The 21,695-nt window shown below is 35.6% G+C and overlaps 2 protein-coding genes across 2 annotated transcripts; one reads left to right on the top strand and one right to left on the bottom strand.

Annotated features, from left to right (window-relative positions):
* Positions 1–4,163: 4,163 nt before the first annotated feature.
* On the bottom strand, positions 4,164–7,261 carry LOC107493895 (uncharacterized). Its single transcript, XM_016114928.3, has 8 exons — positions 7,046–7,261; positions 5,751–5,855; positions 5,386–5,478; positions 5,227–5,295; positions 5,028–5,099; positions 4,691–4,940; positions 4,429–4,451; positions 4,164–4,289 (listed from the first exon to the last, which is right to left on the bottom strand). Exons 1-8 carry the CDS (start codon positions 7,259–7,261, stop codon positions 4,164–4,166), a joined length of 954 nt encoding a protein of 317 aa, XP_015970414.1.
* Positions 7,262–15,439: 8,178 nt separating this feature from the next.
* On the top strand, positions 15,440–18,275 carry LOC107493896 (uncharacterized). Its single transcript, XM_016114929.1, has 6 exons — positions 15,440–16,393; positions 16,525–16,989; positions 17,108–17,132; positions 17,320–17,419; positions 17,516–17,612; positions 17,712–18,275. The coding sequence occupies exons 1-6, from the start codon at positions 15,440–15,442 to the stop codon at positions 18,273–18,275; spliced, it is 2,205 nt and encodes a 734-aa protein (XP_015970415.1).
* Positions 18,276–21,695: the final 3,420 nt, after the last annotated feature.

Here is a 21,695-nt window from a genome sequence, read left to right as displayed (position 1 = left end):
TCTCTGTGGGATCGACCCTTACTCACGTAAGGTATTACTTGGATGACCCAGTACACTTGCTGGTTAAGTTGAACGGAGTTGTGTCCACACATAGTTGAAAAAGCAATGAATTTTACAAAATACATTATCAAAGGAATCACAATTTCGTCCACCACATTCTCCATGAGATTAGAGAAGATCAAAGAGCTATGAGGGAGGAGCAACAAAGGCAAGGAAGAGACATAGAGGAGCTCAAGAGCACCATTGGTTCTTCAAGAGGAAGACGCCACCCTCACTAAGGTGGACTCATTCCATAATCTTCTTGTCTATCTATTTTTCTGTTTTCAGTTTTGAGCTTTATGTTTGGCTATGTTTTCTGTCTTCACTACATGATCATTAGTGTATAGTGTCTATGTCTTAAAGCTATGAATAATTCTATGAATCCTTCACCTCTCTTAAATGAAAAATGTGCTTAATTACAAAAGAACAAGAAGTACTTGGATTTCAAATTTTATCTTGAAATTAGTTTAGTTATTTTGATGTGGTGGCAATACTTTTTAATTTCTGAATGAATGCTTGAACAGTGCATATTTTTTATATTGTTTTTTATGAATATTAAAATTATTGGCTCTTGAAAGAATGATGAACAAAGAAAAATATTATTGATAATCTAAAAAATCATAAAATTGATTCTTGAAGTAAGAAAAAGCAGTGAAAAACAAGGCATGCGAAAAAAATGGCAAAAAAGAAAAGAAAAAAAAAGAAAAAGCAAGCAGAAAAAGCCAAGAGCTCTTTAAACCAAAAGGCAAGAGCAAAAAGCCAATAACCCTTTAAACTAAAAGGCAACGGTAAAAAAAGGGATCCAAAGCTTTGAGCATTAATGGATAGGAGGGCCCAAGGAATAAAATCCAGGCCTAAGCAGCTAAATCAAGCTGTCCCTAACCATGTGCTTGTGTCATGAAGGTCTAAGTGAAAAGCTTAAAACTGAGTGGTTAAAGTCGTGATCCACAGAAAAAAGAGTGTGCTTAAGAACTCTGGACACCTCTAACAGGGGACTTTAGCAAAGCTAAGTCACAATCTGAAAAGGTTCACCCAGTTTTGTGTTTGTGGCATTTATGTATCCGGTGGTAATACTGAAAAACAAAGTGCTTAGGGCCACGACCAAGACTCATAAAGTAGCTGTGTTCAAGAATCAACATATTGAACAAGGAGAATCAATAACACTATCTAAAATTCTGAGTTCCTATAGATGCCAATCATTCTGAATTTCAAAGGATAAAGTGAGATGCCAAAACTGTTCAGAAGCAAAAAGCTACTAGCCCGGTCATCTAATTGGGACTAAGTTTCATTTGATATTGTGAGATTCATTGTATATTCTCTTCTTTTTATCCTATTTTGTTTTCAGTTGCTTGGGGACAAGCAACAATTTAAATTTGGTGTTGTGATGAGTGGATAATTTATACGCTTTTTGGCATTGTTTTTATATAATTTTTAGTATGTTTTATTCACTTTTTAGTATATTTTTAGTAGTTTTTATGCAAAAACTATATTTCTGGACTTTACTATGAGTTTGTGTGTTTTTCTGTGATTTCAGGTATTTTCTGGCTGAAATTGAGGGACCTGAACAAAAATCTAATTCAGAGGCTGAAAGAGGACTACTGAGGCTGTTGGATTTTGACCTCCCTGCACTCGAAATGGAATTTTTGGAGCTACAGGAGTCCAAATGGCGCGCTCTTAAGTGCGTTGAAAAGTAGACATCCAGGGCTTTCCAGCAATATATAATAGTCCATACTTTATTCAATTGATGGTGAAAGAAAAGTTGGTTGGTGTTTTAAAGCGCATAAAAGTAAAATAAAGAAAACATTACTCAATTGATGGTGAAAGAAATGATAAGAAGATGGTTAAGGCTTCGAAGATGCTTTATTCTTGTGGATTAATTCAGTTTTACTGTCTCTTCCAATTGTGTATGATTTCTTCTATGGAAGGCGTATGTGATCAATGCCTTTCTTGAGAGGTCGCCAATGCTCCTCCAGATCTAAACCCCAAGATTAGTGCGGATCCAGTCTGATTGAGTGTGAAGCTCCTGCAGTCCATTCTCCTTAGTGATCCTACTCAAAACACCACAGACAAGGTCAAATCTTCCGGATCAGAGAATGTTGTGCCTATGGTTCTAGCCTTTACCACAAAGACCTTAATCTCCCTATACCTCGACTGAACTGGTGTCTCGAGAAGTCCCCAACGAAGTCGTGGATTAGCCATCTAAGAGATGTATAATCAAGCTAGTGGTTCATCATTGTCCGATGAAAGTCTCACTCTGAACCCATGTAGAATGAGATAACCTTATGCCAGTTCAACGCATTCATAAGGATGAAGAACGAAGATACATCTTAGAATAGAAAATTAAACATGGATTGAAGATAAAAACAATAATACTTTATTTTTCCATAAAATTGAGCAGAGCTCCTCCCCCTTACCTAGGAGGTTTAGAGACTCATATTGACAGAGAATACAATCTAAAACGTGTAAAGTGTCAAAATTCTCATAAAAGTGTAAAAGTTCTCAAATAAATACTAAACTAATGACTAAGGATTACATAAGAAGGGTAAAACAGTCTTTTAGTGCAAAATTCTACTTTCAGGGCCCACTTGGTGAGTGGAAGGAGGTCAGATCCATTAAGAATGCTCCATTTGGACTTCTGTAGCTCCAGAAAAGTTCTTTAGAGTGGAAGGAGGTCAGATCCTAACAGCATCTGTAGTGCTTTCTCTGCCTCTGAATCAGACTTTTACTCCAGCTCCTGAAATTGCATAAAAATACACAAACTCATATTAGAATCTAAAAATATGAATTTTGCACTAAAACCTATGAAAACTTAATAAAACTTAAACAAAACATACTAAAAACTATATTAAAATGATGGCAAGATCAGAAGATCAAAGTATGACCTCCTTCAGTCACCATTATGTAGGCCACCAAAGAACTCACCTTTATAAAAATCAGTAAACTTACAATACAAAAATAATTCAAATATATATAGTACAATAATATTAATATGCACGCTACTCAATAATGATAATTAAAACTATAAATATAAAAGTAGATATATTTTTTTTTACCAAAGATAGGAAGACTCGAACCTACAACCTCTTGGACGAGTATAGGAAGATTATGCCATTTGAGCTATAGCTCATTGGCAAAAATAGATATAGTTTACTTATTATAAATAAATAGGTTAAATATAAATAGTATAATAATGTTAATATGCAAGATGAATAATAATAATAATAATAATAATAATGATGATGATGATGATGATGATGATGATGATGATGATGATGATGATGATGATGATTAAGCATAATAGTATTGAAATTACATAGATTATAAAACAAAAAAAATTAAGAATTACATTTTAATATAGGGATAAGTACTGTTTTGATTCCTAAGATTTGATGTCAAAATCAAAATCGTCGCTAACCTATTTTTAATCAAAATGGTCCCCCAACATTATATTTAGAATTAAAATCATCCTTTAGAAAGAGTGAATGCTGTGAGTGAGTGAATGAGAAGGTTGTGGGTCGTTGATGAAGGTGGCAAGGAGAAAAAATATGGAGGATGAAGGAAGCAATAGAGCAGAAGGAGCAAGATTTTTTTTAATTATCAAGTTTTATAAAGGGCAAATTTGTCGAAAACAATTATCTTAATACTAAACATAATCTTAGGAATAATTTTGATTTAAGAAAAAGGTTAGGGGCGATTTTGATTTTGACCCCAAACCTTAAAGACCAAAATATAATACTTATCTCGTAAATATTACAAAAAGATTAATATGCATGCTACTTCGTAATTAAAAAAACTAGTTATGCGCTATAAAAATTAGCAAAATTATAATACAAAAATATTTCAAATATATGCTAATATTAATATTTATGCTACTAGTGAAATTATTTTTAATGATAGCAGAATAGTAGTAGTTGCATTAATACTCAAGGAACAGCAGAGTTCCACACCTTAATCTATGTTGTGTAGAAACTCCACCGTTGAAAATACATAAATCACTACACCATATCCAGCAAATAGCAGCGGTTATTTATAGGATTAGCAGCGGTTTTTAACCGCTGTCAAACGGATAGCAGCGGTTGATATACCCGCTGAAAAATAGCGTGCGGCTAAACCATTTGCAGTGGTTAATAGCAACCACTGGAACAACTGCTGCTAAATAGTATTTTGCAGCGGTTTAATTTTGCAGCGGTTATATCCGCTTCAAAATTGTTGTAATACGATTGCTTGACGATGGCAGCGGTTGTTAACCGCTGCAAAATGCTAAAAGTTGAAATATACTGTAAAGATCTAGCAGTGGATTTAAAACACCTGCCAAATGTAGAATTACACTTTTTTATAAAAAAACCCGAAGCTACACTAAAAAAATCCCAATTCTTTTATTCTTTATACATTCTTCCACTCAATTGTGTTACCTAATTAAAATAAATAACAATCAATCAAACTACAACACACGAAACAAAACAAAAATATATGCAAAAGTGAATCATTATATTAATTATTTGAATTCAGTGCATCGACGACTAAACTACAGATAAAGTCACCAAAATGAAAAACTAAAAATAAATATCTCAAAAGAATCCAGATTCCAACATTCATAATTTAAATCATTAGATGCCCGCACATCATCTTGCATGGGATGAGGTTGGTGTACTTCTCAAAGAATCCAGATCTGCAGCTATTTCTGGTGGCAAACTACCTCCTTGTTGCTGAATTATGTAGCTTAACAAATTTCCCATACTCTGCATTTTTGCCTTCCCCTCTGCCTTCATTCTCTGTCTCTTTGCCTTTTCCTCTTCTGCTGCTACCTTGAGTTCTGCTGACTCTACATTAAGTTCTGCTGCCTCCGCCTTAAGTTTTTCAATCTCCATCTGATACTCCTCTATTTGTACACAGTAGTCAGACTACTGTGGAATGTTACAAAAACACTGACTGGGACATGGACCAAAACCGAGTCCACGAACTCTTCCTAGGTGCTCCTTTTCAAGTACTTGTGCAAGGGAATCATTATGTGAAAATTCTTTGCTGGAGGGGTCCTGGCTCTCAATGTGTTCAATTGCTTCCTGCAAACATGTGAGATCCGGATTTACAATAATTTAAATTCAAAGGTACTACTTTAATATAGAAATATGAAAAAGTAAAGAACATGATTTACCTCAACCAGACGCGCATCTTCATTCATATACGAACCATTCTTTTTTTTTTATGACTCATGGTCCATCCCTCTCCTCTACCAATAGGCCTTCCCTGTCGTAGCTCCTATAACAATCATCAACACAATCATATAACAGACAACAATATGTTACCAGAAACACGTCATCATTCTGTAACCGAAATTAAATTAATTACTTCTTCGTGTCTCTTTCTTCCCATCGTTTTAGAACCTCCGGTATGTGTGTACATCTGCTTTGAACGATTAGCAGCATTTTTTTTACACTTCTCCTACACACAAAATGACAGTCATAAATGTTATCGGGATAAATTACTATACTTTTAATGGTTTTATAAGTCAGGCATGTACAATATCAGGAAACACAACAAAGAATAAGGTGATGAACTTTTTGGTAGTAATTTTTCCACTATCATAATAAAATCAGCACATTTAGTAGTAATTCATGACGATTTAAAATCGAATACAATAAAATTTCAACTAAGCATTTGTTACCTTCGTGTCCTCGCTCAACCGATATTCAATAAACTTTTTCCAGTGATACCTTATGGAACAAATGATTCCTTGCATTCCTCCAGGAATTTCCTATCCTTTGTACAATTCCCCGCTTTATGATCCCTCTTCCATCGTCCTCATAGTGGAAGACTCGCTACAAGTAGTTCACGTCATAAGATAACACAATAAACATGATAACTATATTGACATCAGTGTTTTCACACCGTCATTCTAACTATTAACTTTAACTCCAAATCCATTCCACATCACAGAAGAACCTATATACACGATTCATGAGCCCAACACACAAACAAATTTGATTGAGAAATTTGGACAATGAAAACTTTATCCTAAAGGCTAAGTTCAAAATGCAAGTTTCACAACCAATATAAGCATATAATTAGTATGAATCACCTCCAATATAAACATGAATAATCACCTTCAAAGTATGAACCGAACCCCCCTTGCTGGACTAGCTTAGTGGTGATCAAATATATATCACTTCAGTATTTAATTAGTGTTGTTACTAATACAATATGTTAGAACTTTTTGGCAAAGGAACCTTTCAAATCCTATTAAAGGAATCAGGCTAAATCTCTTTTACAATAGCTTTCTACAAGCATGGACAACAATATCAAAGTTGAAATGTGAAGGTGTTTTTTGGTCAGGAGGGTTGAGGAGGAGCATACCAATATAGTAAAACAAGGAAAAATTATAATAATTAACCACCTCAAACAGACTTACATATTATCAAAAGATACAACATTAGACATGAACAACTCTCAGCAACAAAATTCAAATAAGTGAAAAAAAGGAAACCCAACATGCACTATCCTTCTTGACTTTACCAGACTAAAACAAAAAAATTAGAAAACCAAAGAAATCCACCTATTAATAGAGAATTCCAGCACATAAAAGCAGCAACCCCGTAGGTAGCAAATAATTAAATAAATCTCTCAACAAATAATTAAAACCACAATACATTCCAAAATTTCAAAGTTAGGAAGGTGATAGAATCAGCTTGTGCGAATGTGTTCCATATTTATCTTCCTCTAACATTTTCATTTGACCGGATATCATAACCTATAGATACTCACTCTCTAATTATTTACAATAGGAGCAGCTTTAACATTCTCCTTAGGTTTCTAAGTTTTATCATTATTATTGTTATTATTGTTGTTATTATTACTACAACTATTATTTACATTGCTATACACGAAGGACCGGATTAATTGTGGCTAAAGTTATTTAATAATATATTGCAATTTAAGATATACCAAAAAAAAAGCATTTAAGAAATAAGCATCGGTAACGCCTTACTATATTAAAAAAAATAAACATTACCTTAAACTGGTCAAAGGCATGCTCCTTGGAAGCCTTGCTCATTGTCTTCCAACTTTTTTCACCAATTGGCAACTGTTGAAAATCAGACGACAATGTCCCCAAGAACCCACTCAATAGGCCCGCTGCCTGACCAACTTGTTGCAACTCTCTGTTATGGTTTAGCACGATCTTCTTTCCAAGAGGAAGTGCCAATGCCTCCTTAACAGTCAGCTCCATACAACAAGTCACACCATTTTCTAGCAGATAGAACAAACTTTAAATGTTAGTTTAGTAAGCGAATTAGAATGCACGGGGAAGAGTAATTACACTTTCTAAGAGACAAGCATCAAAATAATACCTATGACATCAACAACCCAATAATCGGTGTCCTTTTTTTGCCGTTGGCATGGCCTTGGCGTTCAACTTCACATGCAGCAAATAAGTCATCCACATGGTCATTGATGAGCGGATAATTTATACGCTTTTTGGCATTATTTTTAGTATGTTTTTAGTATGATATAGTTAGTTTTTAGTATATTTTTATTAGTTTTTAGTTAAAAATCACTTTTCTGGACTTTACTATGAGTTTGTGTGTTTTTCTGTGATTTCAGGTATTTTCTGACTGAAATTGAGGGACCTGAGCAAAAATCTGATTCAGAGACTAAAAAGGACTGCAGATGCTGTTGGATTCTGACCTCCCTGCACTCGAAGTGGATTTTCTGGAGCTACAGAGGCCCAATTGGCGCGCTCTCAACGGCGTTGGAAAGTAGACATCCTGGGCTTTCCAGCAATATATGATAGTTTTTACTTTGCCCAAGATTTGATGGCCCAAACCGGCGTTCAAAGTCACCCTCAGAATTCCCAGCGTTAAACGCCGGAACTGGCACCAAAGTGGGAGTTAAACGCCCAAACTGGCACAAAAGCTGGCATTTAACTCCAAGAGAAGTCTCTACACGAAAATGCTTCAATGCTCAGCCCAAGAACACACCAAGTGGGCCCGGAAGTGGATTTTTATGTCATTTACTCATCGTTGTAAACCCTAAGCTACTAGTTCTCTATAAATAGGACCTTTTTGCTATTGTATTAGGCATCTTTTGATCACTTTAGATCTCTAGATCATCTTTGGATGTCTAGTTCTTAGATTATGGGGGCTGGCCTCTCGTCCATGCCTAGACCTTGTTCTTATGTATATTCGGCCATGCCTAGACCTTGTTCTTATGTATTTTCAACGGTGGAGTTTCTACACACCATAGATTAAGGTGTGGAGCTCCACTGTACCTCGAGTATTAATGCAATTACTATTGTTCTTCTATTCAATTCCGCTTGTTCTTGTTCTAAGATATCACTTGTTCTTCAACTTGATGAATGTGATGATCCGTGACACTCATCATCATTCTCACCTATGAACGTGTGCCTGATAACCACCTCCGTTCTACCTTAGATTGGGTGGATATCTCTTGGATTCTTTAACTGGAATATTCGTGGTATAAGCTAGAATTGATGGCGGCATTCAAGAGAATCCGGAAGGTCTAAACCTTGTCTGTGGTATTCTGAGTAGGATTCACTGAGAGGATGGGAGGTAGCCACTGACAACGGTGAAACCCTTGCATACAGCTTGCCATGGAAAGGAGTAAGAAGGATTGGATGAAGACAGTAGGAAAGCAGAGAGACGGAAGGAACACAGCATCTCCATACGCTTATCTGAAATTCCCACCAATGAATTACATAAGTATCTCTATCTTTATCTTTATGTTTTATTCATCATTCATACCCATTTGAGTTTGCCTGACTAAGATTTACAAGGTGACCATAGCTTGCTTCATACCAACAATCTCTGTGGGATCGACCCTTACTCGCGTAAGGTTTATTACTTGGACGACCCAGTACACTTGCTGGTTAGTTGTGCGAAGTTGTGATAAAGAAGTGAGATTACAATTGTGCGTACCATGTTGATGGCGCCATTGATGATCACAATTTCGTGCACCAGTCATCGAACGACTCGACCTCATCTGCCTCCGGGTCATAGTCTTCATCTTCTGATTGGTCATCTACAACTTCATGTAAATCAGGCTACTTTTTATTTGTCGCAGGAGCTCGATCATCCCCAATGTCACTTGACAGAGCCAGCCGTGCTTCATTGCGCGGTGGTCTAAATGGTATAGCCTTTACACGGGATTGTCGAGCACCGTTACCGGAATGTGGAGGTGGAGGCGCTCTAGCACGTTGCTGTGCACAAGAAGTATTTGCACCCGTATTATGTGTTCCATCCGTGTGCTAAAAACAAAGAAGTTAGTACATCAACCAATTTATTTCAGTATACCCACAACTTATATTGAATAAAAGTCTATCCTAAAAGACAAATGAATATTTGATCTAAGTTGTGCAGTAAATCATTTACCGGAGTAGCATGTGTTTGACAGTTAGGGGCAGCTGCAGGTCCGGCTGCAGTACTAACGGTGTACCGAGGTTTCCTTGGCATTTGACTATTACTTTACACAACACAAGGTCATTAGACAATTAGCAAGAGAACAACAATTTAAAACTCAACAGTGCGCAATGATTATATCAATTACATGAATCAAATTTCAAACAATATAGTACACTATTTAACAATTTTAATGTCTGAATATTAATAACTACATGAAATTAATTAAGTAATTCAACAATTAAAAGTGATAATATAGGAGACAAATTTGGTGGTGTTAAACATCTACCGCATTATCTTTTCCCTAAACAAGTATATCAATGTAAACATAATCTACATTTACTGATCTCTAGATAAGTATATCTTCTTACATGTTTTTAAACTCTATTAGAAATTTTAATGTATATTACCAATAACCACCATTATGATCACTTAATTTTTTGTAACTTTAGGATTTATATTTTTCTCATAACTAATGTTTGCCTTTTTATTTTGCAGAATAGATTCATTTAATTTTTGAAAATTTAATATTTAAGAATACAATCTAAATTTAAATAAAATATAATAAATTAACAATAAATCTAAATATGAAAATTAGTTATAATTAAAATTTTATAAAACCAACATACATATAATTATGAATATTCTTAAAATACAAATTAAATATACTTTTAAATTATAAAGATTTATCCAAAATTCTGCTCTTAAACTTTTAAAAGGAACAGTGAATTTTATTAATTGAAAGCTATAATTTGTACTTGTTTCGTAAGGTATTAGAACTGGTTTTTTAACCAAAAATCCTGTTTTAACCGATACTTTTTTAAAAACTCATTTAAAATTCAGATTTTTTAAGCAATAATCCATTTTTAAAACTGGTTGTTAGAAACTCCATTTTTAAAACTACAACTTTTAAAAAGTAAAATTAATACTACAGCCTTCTTACTCTATTTAAGTTCAATACAACTAGATTCGGTTCTAGTTAAATCTAATGACAATGGCTAATCTAAAAAACAGCAAATCATTCTTACGTCACAGGAAGAAGCGGGATAAACCATTTACTTTTTTGCACAAATTAATAATTGAATCATGTGTGTTTGACTATGCAAAGGTATCAATGAGTGTTGTTTATTATATTTTAATGTTATATGATAATATATACATTGTGTTACAGGTAGGTTCAAACTAAATGGTAAACGCTACTGTATAGAGAAGTAAAAATGCAATGATTTGGTGAACGATATCACGGGATATATATATATATATATAGGCCTTTTTTATTGTAAAAAACAAATTCAATACAGGTTGAACGTCTGCTCCTATTAATCCTCCCTGTCCAAACCAAAGGAACAAGCAAATCCAACCAAAGAATAACAAATCTTATAATTAGCTTATAATTTTTACGTGGTCAAAATTTAAAAAGCACGCAAGCAGACCATAACTTACAAAGGGAACAGTAAAATTGCATATCTCAAGCTCAACTAAATTGCAGCAATGCACTTAAACAAAAAATGAATATGAAAAGATAAATCAAGAGCAATCAAATCTAGGAGGCAATTGATGAATGAATAGCAATTATAAAATAATATATTGTTCCTAAATATATAAACACAAACCCAGATTAATGGAACCGCAAAAAGAACTAAGTATGAAAATCAAAATCAGTTGATCAAAATGCATCTTAAACACACGAGATCCCAGCAACAATATATCAACAATTTCTCAGATATCCGAACAAATTGCAATTCAAACATCAAGAATAGCATGATAGCTTGATAAAAATAACGCAAAGTAGCAATTCTTACGCACAATCCACATGATACACAGAATGACATGGCAGCAAAATCAGACACGACTTAGTAGATTAATATGATTAACCAATCTCCATAGTAGCAGCAACAATTTCATCAATTTTTCGATAAAGTAGTAAATTTCCACACAAGAATTTCATCAATTTCTCAATAAAGTTGTCAGTTTTTCAGAAATTTGTTACTATCACTCTGTTTCTCTACCTAATACCCGACTCAACACAAGTAAACAAAAACGAACTATCCTTTTAAGTGTATGTGGAACTATGTTTTTTTCTCAGATTCAAGTCCAAGTTACATGCTTTTCTTTTTTATTTGGAACTACGTTGCAGGAAAAAATAAAAACAAAATCAAAAACCAAATGCAAAATTAAAAGAAAATCTATTACATAGGAAAAATCATCAGCAACCTAAGAATTAAATGCAGAAAGATGCACACGCCAGGAATAAAAAAATAAGAATGCACAAAAAGAAGAAAGGAGTACAATACATTGATCTTAGGTGACTGATCAGAAAATAAGGAGCCAACAACCACTATTCAAGATTAACTTCAACCCTTTAACTAAGTTTAAGAGCCTTCTTCTCAATGATTAAGAAGACATGATTACTGTGCAGAGGAGTAAGCTTAGTAGTGGTGAAAAAAGAATCCGAAATATCAATTATAAAGTGCCTCAGGGTGAAGGAGACGCAGAGTATGTTAATAAGACGCTAGAGAGTGACTGCTAAAATTTTGGGAGTAATTTTGAAATCCTAACAACTTCAGTTTCAAACAGATTTTCGCCGTGTGCTCAACAACCTTATTTGATTTCAAATTTAAAATTTTATCTTATGGGATTTGAGTTTTCCGTTCATATTTCTAAGAACTGTATATCTTTTAAATAATTACTTTATCCTTTTACCTAATTATTTGTATCTGAACAAATGCATTCTGTTAGATAAGTGACTGTAAATCCGGTTAATGATGGCAAAATAGATTTTTAATTTGTTATCTTTAAAACAAATTTGAAGATTAGTTATATTTTAAAGGTGTTTAGTCACATGTATATTAACATGTTTCAGCCCATATAATGGTAAACTCATAAATCTCCACTCTTCTTCTTTTGAAAAACTAGGAACCCACACCAGACTTATGTAAGGATCATCAATTTCCAACTACACTTTCATCCAGGTAACCACCCTTTTCAGTGTTACATCCTAATCTCCTCTCCAATTTGAAAACTCAATTTTTCAATTTCAAGAAATTTTTCTAGTAAGTAAAAATCCCAGTAATATATCTTTTAAACAAATTTTACTCATTTGTATGACCATATTGGTTGTTTTATCCTATTAGCTCCGTATTGTTTTAAAAAATATCTGCTATGCTCCACACTAAATCGTTTCGTTTACTGCTCAAGCCTAACGTGTTTTTTTCCTTTTGTTCAATTGAAATCAAATCACATACATGTTTTATCAAGGAAGCAGACTTAGGGTATCACTGAAAATAGAATTACATACACATCAAATCTAAAACTAAAAAAGCATGGGTATTAGGTGAATTAAAAAACTTCAAAGATCAATTAAACACAAGCATGCAAATACAGTTAAGTAAATAGAAAAAATTACATGGAAGCTCGACCAAATGTCACCGTTGATGGAGGGGATGGAGAGCCACCGCGTGACCACGGCAAGTAGAAGTAGCAGAGGACCTTCACACCAAGGAACGAACCGAGCTTGCGACAGATCTGGTGAGCGACGGCTGCTTCAAGGTGACAACCACAGCTGCTTAATGGAAGGAAAGTATGGGTGCGACGGAGGACAAGGCAACGACTTGAGGACCAAAGGCGGTGGCACGCGGATATGGCTGGCGGCAGGTGAAGTCCGACGCGTTGGAGGAGAGTTGGCGGAGTCCTTTACCTGGCAGTGGCAATTCTCTTTGGTTCTCCTCATTTCTCTTGGAGTAGCTCCACTTAGGGTTACATGTGGGCTGAAAAGAAAAAGAAAGGCCTTGATTGAATGAGACGGCCAGATCACGGTTCGGTTCGCTCGAAACCGGATCTCAGCCCGTTAAATAGTTTACTTTCCGTTTTTAAACAATCTTGATTTTTTTAATTTCCCCCGCTCATTTAATAAAATAATAAAAAAGAAAATACGTCTGTTTGAATATGCCTAGAGTAACTTTGGTTAATTATTTACTTCTTGTATACATTTTATACTTAAAATTTTTGGATTACGGTTTCAGTAAATATTTATTCGATTAATCATGTTCTATATAGTGAAAAATAATAAATTACTTTTGTGTATCTTTTATATTGTTTATCTTTATTTTTTCTATTCTTAAGTGTATTGTATAAAATATGTTATATATTGTTGATCTCTTTGTCTAGTTTATTTAACTTAAAAATAAATCCCATAAACCGCATATCTTTTATATGGTTGATATTTTTTTTCTATTTTTAAGTGTGTTGTACGTCAAATATGTTATTTAAGATAATTTAATTTTTAATTATTTTTTATGAAAATAATCATCTTACACTATTTTTTATGCTAAATTTTTTTGAAAATGTCTAGATGAAGAGAATAATTTTTTGAATGTAATTTTTCGTTTACTAACTTTTGGCTTCTATTTGATACACAGTTTAGACTACTTTTTTTGGCATCTTTGACCTACAGACATAAGGTGCGTAACGAGTTATGTGCATATGTTAGACTAATGATTTTCGTGAGGTACTCCATGAAAAAACTTATATAAATGAGTATTAGATCTAAAAATTCTTGTTATTTTTTGCCAAACAGTAATTGGCTTAAATTTTATCGCCATATTATAACTGTATTTATGTGGTGTATCTTTTGTTTTATATATGGGTGGCAAAACGGGTCGAGTCCATCGGGCCGATCCGCTAAACCCGCTAAAAAGGGCGGGTCGGGCTAGGATTTGAAGCCCGCCAAATTAAAAAAACCCGCCAAACCCACACCGCCAAATTGGCGGGTTTTGGCGGGCCGGTCCGCCGGGCCGAAGATTTTTATTGGCGGATTTTGGCGGGACAGGGTGGGCCGGTCCGCCGAGCCGGAGATTTTTATTTTTCTTTTTTTTATTAAATAAAATAGTTATTACTATTATGAAATTAATAATTATAGAATTTTTAAACACTTTTTTTATTTGTTTTTATTCTTCTTTTAGTGATTAACTTTCTTTATTTTATTTTATAATTTCATATATATGCTCAAATTATTTGACTTATTTTTTAAAATAAAGATGATTCTATTGGCAAATATTATTTTGAACAATTTAATTAATGTTAAAAATTTTAAAAAAATTGTAAAAAAATTATATTATAATTTGACTATTTTTTATTTGTATTTGATTTTTTAATTATTATTTTTTGGTTAATTTTAATGAATTTTATCTTAAAAAAAAGAGTTAAGTGCACGCTAGCCCGCCGACCCGCTAATTCGCCATAAAGTGGGGCGGGTTAGCATTTTGAACCCATCTTAGTTGGCAGGGCGGACTGGGCCTCCCCGTTTATGGAGCGGACTTAGGCGGGGCGGGGCGGGACGGGACGGGTTGGGGCGGGGCGGGAATATGTTCCTAGACTTTGCATTTGCGAATGCATCGTCGGATAACATGATAAAGTGTCCATGCCCTCAATGTGGGTTTCAATTTATACAAACAAGAGAGGATGCATACGACCACCTGTTGATGAAGTCGTTTCCCGCTGGGTATACTTTGTGGTTGCGTCATGGTGAGAAACCAGTTGAGGAGAGCTCTAGTTGCACACCGATAGTTGAGAACCCTACCCCCGAGGTGAATCCATATATTCAAATGGTTCACGAGGCATTTAACTTCACAATGCCTACTGGAAGTGAGGAGACCACAACAGCGGATCCTGTAGAAGACAATGATATAGAGTTGTCGGACTTGTACGATGGTCTAAGTCGCGATGCACAGGATTTTGCCGATCTTCTTGCGGATGGAGCGGAAGAGTTATATCCCGGCTGCTCGAAATACTCAAAATTATCTTTCCTAGTGAAGCTTTATCACATTAAGTGTATGTGTGGTGTGAGTGACAAGGCTATGTCGATGATTCTGGACTTATTGCGGGATGCATTTGAGCAAGCCCAATTCCCTTCCACTTTGTATGAAGCCAAGAAAACTATCTGAAAGTTAGGGATTGGGTACAAAAAGGTAGATGCATGCTCGAATGATTGCATGTTGTATTGGGGTGAGGATGAGAACGCGACAAAATGCAAGCAGTGTGGGACTTCACGATGGAAGCAGAAGACGCGAAAGGGTTCCGTTATGAAACTAAAAATACTTGTCAGAAAAAATGGAAAGCCTCTCCCAGAGAAGACTCTTCGTTACTTTCCTCTTATACCACGACTGCAACGGTTATTCATGTGTAGCAAAACTTCATCTGACATGTTATGGCATAAAGAGGCAGACAATAACGATGAATACTTGAGGCATCCAAGGGACGCTGAAGCATGGAAAGACTTTGATGCAAAGTATCCTGACTTTTCCAACGATGCTCGCAGTGTTCGCTTAGCCTTAGCAAGTGACAGTTTTAATCCTTTCAGAAATATGAGTACCACGTATTCCATTTGGCCTATGATTCTTATTCCGTACAATCTTCCTCCTTGGCTATGCATGAAACAGACATCTTTTATACTATCTATGATTATTCCCGGTCTTAAAATGCCGGGTAACAACATTGATGTTTATTTGGAGCCCCTGGTGGATGAGTTGAAGCAACTCTGGGATGGCGTTGAAACTTATGATGCTAATAAGGGGACCACTTTCAAGATGCGTGCGGCGCTAATGTGGCCTGTTAGCGATTTTCCAGGGTTGGAAAATTTATCTGGGTGGAACACGTACAGTGGGTTAGCTTGTCCCACGTGTAACGTGGACGCTAAGGCTCAGCGACTAACATTTAGTCGAAAATGGTGTTACACGGGCCATCGCCGCTTCTTGAACCAGGGCCATAAATATAGAGTAGATCGAACTAGATTTGACGAACAAGTTGAAAGCAGAGATCCACCGATGAAGTATTCTGGAATAAATGTCTTAAGGCAACAGTCTAACTTGCAACTATCGTTTGGGAAGAACCCAACTCTGACAGCCAAAAGAAGACGCATTGGTGAAGATGAAGATCAAAATGACTCGGTTTGGAAAAAGAGGAGTGTGTTCTTTGAACTCCCGTACTGGAAGGATCACATACTGCGTCATAACCTTGACGTGATGCACATAGAGAAGAACATTTGTGACAATCTGGTCTACACTATTTTAAACGACAGCGTCAAATCATGGGCATTAGGCCTGAATTGTGGCCGAACGAAGGTGGTAAATATCCTTCAGCAATCTTCACAATGTCGAATCCACAGAAGGATGTATTCCTGAAGACTCTACAGAACGTGGTCTTTCCAGATGGTTACTCGAGCAATATTGCTCGTTGTGTTGACATCCGGCAGCGCAAGTTGTATGGGTTGAAGAGTCACGACTGCCACATTCTAATGGAACAATTACTTCCAATTTTGGTGAAGAATGCATTGCCAAGTCCGGTATCGAATGTGATTGCTTCTCTGTCCTCATTTTTTCGAGAACTCTGTGGAAAAGCTGTAAATCCTATGCAGCTTGCTGCCCTTCAGGATCATGTTGTGCAAACTCTGTGTCAGATAGAAATGATATTTCCTCCATCCTTTTTCACTGTCATGGTTCACCTTACGATGCACCTGGTTGATGAACTAAAACTTGGTGGCCCGGTACATTATCGGTGGATGTATCCAATAGAAAGGTTAGCGTGCTAATAAACGCATTTAAGAATTCTGTTTCCAATTTTGTTACATATATACTAAATGTTATGTCGTATTTATGTAAAAGGTACTTGGGATGATTGAAGCAATATGTGCGTAACAGGGCACAAGCTGAAGGCTCAATTGCTGAGGGCTATTTATCCGAGGAGATTTTGACATTCTGCTCCAAATATTTGGATAATACTGAGACTATAATCAACCATCCAGCGCGAGTTGATGATCGACCTTTTGATATTACAAACAATACATGATGTACTATGTTCTTTGAAATTGGAAAAGCTTCAGGGGCTGTATCACATTTTGTACTGACCCCAATGGAAAGAGATCAGGCACATCGTCATGTGCTAGTCAATTGCGAGGCCGTCGCTCCATTTATTGAGTAAGTATGCACATCATATCATTAAGCACGATTATAACCAATTTTAGACACTTAGTCGATGGACTAATTTCTTGTTATGTCGTAAAGTAAATTTAGGTCAGAAACCAAGCGAAAATTACGGGATCAAACAAGGTCGCACTCTAGGATAGACCGTGTTGTGCATGTAGAATTTCCTCACCGGTTCAAGCGTGAGGTTCGTAGAAATTTAAGCTGACCAACTTATTTGTGCCCTAGAATTACTTCTTGTAAATTTCAATTTTTAATACGAACAAACTCCATTTTATGGTGCTAGGTTCCAATGGACAGTACCGTACATTCCAAAGAAATGAAGTTGCTGGCATGTGGTCCCATGCTTCAGGCAAGACGGTTTGGGGCATACAACATCAATGGGTACAAGTTTAGAACTATCACAAAGAAAGACGGGCTAAAAACACAAAATAGTAGAGTTTATGTCTCATCCAATACAACAAGTTATGCCAGCATGCGTGACAACAGAGTGGCTGTTGGTAGTGTTCCATATTATGAAAAAATTGTGGACATCGTCGAATTGAACTACAGCTGCCATTTCACAGTGGTTTTGTTCAAATGTATTTGGGCTGATACAACTACGAGCAGAAGAATTAAAGAAGACCATCTGGGCCTTACCAGCGTTAATTTTGCTCGTCCAATTCACACCGGTGATCGAGAAGAGGATGAACCGTACATATTGGCATCAGAAGCTCGGCTCGTGTACTATGTACGCGATGAAGTAGAGCAAGAATGGAGTGTAGTGGTTCATGTAAACCATGAGACTTGTATGACATGGGAGGAGAGAATGAGGATGTTGAAGCTACTTTTTCTCCTCAGTCCGGGTTGAACATGTCAGCAGCAGGTGACATCAGTGATTTACAGTTGACAAGGGAAGATGATATAGAAGACCCAGTAACAGATGGTTCTGATAACATAGATTATGTGGCATAGTGTAAATATGGCAAAACATGTGCAACATTTTTAGACTAAATCCGTGTGTGTTTGATAAGTTTAACAGTGTTTATGATGTACGCAATTTGTTGGTTATATTACTATCTGTGTTTTCGTATTTGAATTAAGTTTTCATTTCAAGTTGATTTTCATGAATACCATCAGTTCCTCATTTCTTCCAATGATTTTTGCTTTTAAAATTTAGTTGTCGAGGATCTGTTCTTCTGATCATCATTGTTATTGATCTTAACATCCAATAAAGAAAATTATGACATCGAGTAAATTATCTTGAATTACAATATTATTATCATTGACAAATATAGTTAATATAAAATGGTGTTGTAACAGGAGAAATGAAAACAGAGGATTTCTCATCATGCTATGCAGACACAACGTTCGCTAACAAAATGGCTGTGGCCTCTCCATTCTCTTCATTGGAACATGCAATTACGGTTGCCAGAGACATATGGCCCCGTAAGTTGAATGTTAGGTCTTGGTTGGAGGCTTTATCAGGTCGATCTTGTTCTAATGAATACTTGGAAATGGCGAACGAAGCTACTGTGCAGGTATGTTCATTAGCCGTACCCTTAAACACTTGAGTTAAACATTATTTGAAAAATAAGTTTTTTAAGTTGCTATATGCTTATGACATTTAACCAGTTATAGTTGTTCCGTTAATGCTAAAATTTGTAGGAACTTCATGAATGGGGATCAAGGTACGAGAAGAAATTTGGCTATGTTTTGGTGACATTTGTAGCTGGTAGAACATCTGAAGACATACTTGCTAAATTAAAGTTGGAAATAAATTTCTAGCACAGAAAGTGAATTACAGAGACACAATATGTTTTACAAATTAGACCATCAACTATACATTTTATTATGGTGCAGATGCGCATTAATAACTCGCATGGTGTTGAGTTGGAGATTGCTTCAAAAGAGGAATTGAAGTATATAGAACGTGCTATTAGAGAGCTTATTTCCAAAAAATCTGTCCAAACTACTGACGAAGGAGACGGTAATAGTTAATTTTGTATTTGTTAATTTTGAAAGTCCTCTTCCCATAATTCCGAAATTTTCTTTCCTTAATAACTAGAATGACTTGGAAGTTATCATTATCTTTTAACTAGATTTATATGTTGTTGGTTGCATGTTCATATATTCAGTGTCACCTGAATATTCAGGCGAAATAGTTGCTGACACTCTAGATGGAGCAGACACTGATTCAGAAGATGATTTAGATGTTATCTCCTCTGGTGAATATGACATCTCCAGGGATGTTGAGCTTAATAGGGTTCCAGAAGAAGATAATGAAACCCTAAACACCCAACACAAAGAAGATGTCGTACATGCTGCAAAAAGGGGTTTCGATCTGAACAAGCTGCCATGGTTTGGAGATGACTTATCAGATCTGTTATCACGTTCGTGTAGCGCTTTTTTGACAGAATATTTCTTGCCAGGTCAATACGATGTTAATGAGAAATTTTGACTCAAAACTTGTTTGTCTACTTTAGTAACTCTGATTTTTATGCTCTATTAAACTTTGTTTTGAGTTAGTGAATTCGGACGTTTACTTGATTTTTATGTTACCAGTTATGGTTAAATACAAACTCAAAATGCCTGATACTACAAGAGAAAACATGATTCGTAAATTCGATTTTAGCTATTCATGTTTAAATTTGTTTTTAAGTAATGAATTATTTTTTATGTAACACAAATTGAAAATTTATTTAATGCATTAATTAAGTTGAAGTGTTTGAACCTTATTTTTTCATTAAAAAAAATAGCGACGATTAGAACAATTATAAGAAGGCAATAATATTTATACAAAAAAATTTCAAGTTAACTAAAATATTGCAGCGGTTCAAAAAAAATCGCTGCAAAACGAATATCGATGTTCTCAACAACTAGACATTTAGCAAGGGTTATAGAAAAATCGCTGCAAAATGAGATTATTTAGCAGCGTCCGCTCAAACCGCTACAAAATGGTACATTTTGCAGCGGTTACCGGAGAAATGCTGCAAAATATGCTCATTTGGTAGCGTCTGTTAAAACCGCCACAAGAACTGTTAGCATATTGTATTTAGCAGCGGTTTAATATAACCGCTATTAAATAACCGCCGCTATCTGCCGGTTTTCTTGTAGTGAATGATGAAGATCCAGGCATGGCCGAATGGCCAGCCCCCAAATTGTGATCAAAGGATCAAAATATAATCCCATCATCGTCCAAAGATCAAAAGATGAAAATACAATAGTAAAAAGTCCTATTTATACTAGACTAGTTACTAGGGTTTACAGAAATAAGTCTTAGTGCAGAAATCCACTTCTGGGGCCCACTTTGGTGTGTTTTTGGGCTAAGCTTGAACTTTACATGTGCAGAGGCTTCTCTTGAGATTAAACACCAAGTTGTAACGTGTTTTTGGCGTTTAACTCTGGTTTGTGATGTGTTTCTGGCGTTTTACTCCAGAATGCAGCATGGAGCTGGCATTGAACGCCAGTTTGCGTCATCTAAAATCGAATAAAGTGTGGACTATTATATATTGCTGGAAATCCCTGGATGTCTACTTTCCAACGCAGTTGAGAGTGCGCCATTTGGAGTTATGTAGCTCCAGAAATTTCATTTCGAGTGCAGGGAGGTCAGAATCCAACAGCATCAGCAGTCCTTTGTCAGCCTCCTATCAGATTTTTGCTCAGGTCCCTCAATTTCAGCTAGAAAATACCTGAAATCACAGAAAAACACACAAACTCATAGTAAAGTCCAGAAATGTGAATTTTGCATAAAAACTAATAAAAACATCCCTAAAAGTAGCTAGATCCTACTAAAAACTACCTAAAAATAATGCCAAAAAGCGTATAAATTATCCGCTCATCATAACACCAAACTTAAATTGTTGCTTGTCCCCAAGCAACTGAAAATCAAATAGGATAAAAAGAAGAGAATATACTATAAATCTCAAAATATCAATGAATATTAGTTCTAATTAGATGAGTCGAACCAGTAGCTTTTTGCTTCGGAACAGTTTTGGCATCTCACTTTATCCTTTGAAGTTTAGAATGATTGGCGTTGGTGCGCGAAATTGTGAACAATACTTTTCACAACTCTCATAATCCCCGGTCATGAACCCCAAAAACTTGGTGTTCAATACCATGGCATTACACAACTTCGCACAACTAACCAGCAAGTGCACTGGGTCGTCCAAGTAATAAACCATACGCGAGTAAGGGTCGATCCTACGGAGATTGTTAGTATGAAGCATGCTATGGTCATCTTATAAATCTTAGTCAGGCAAACTCAAATGTATAATGGTGATGAACGAAA

The sequence above is a fragment of the Arachis duranensis genome, chromosome 6 (assembly GCF_000817695.3).
Source record: "Arachis duranensis cultivar V14167 chromosome 6, aradu.V14167.gnm2.J7QH, whole genome shotgun sequence".
Classification (NCBI taxonomy): Eukaryota; Viridiplantae; Streptophyta; class Magnoliopsida; order Fabales; family Fabaceae; genus Arachis; species Arachis duranensis.
This window is presented reverse-complemented; position numbering and strand designations above follow the sequence as displayed.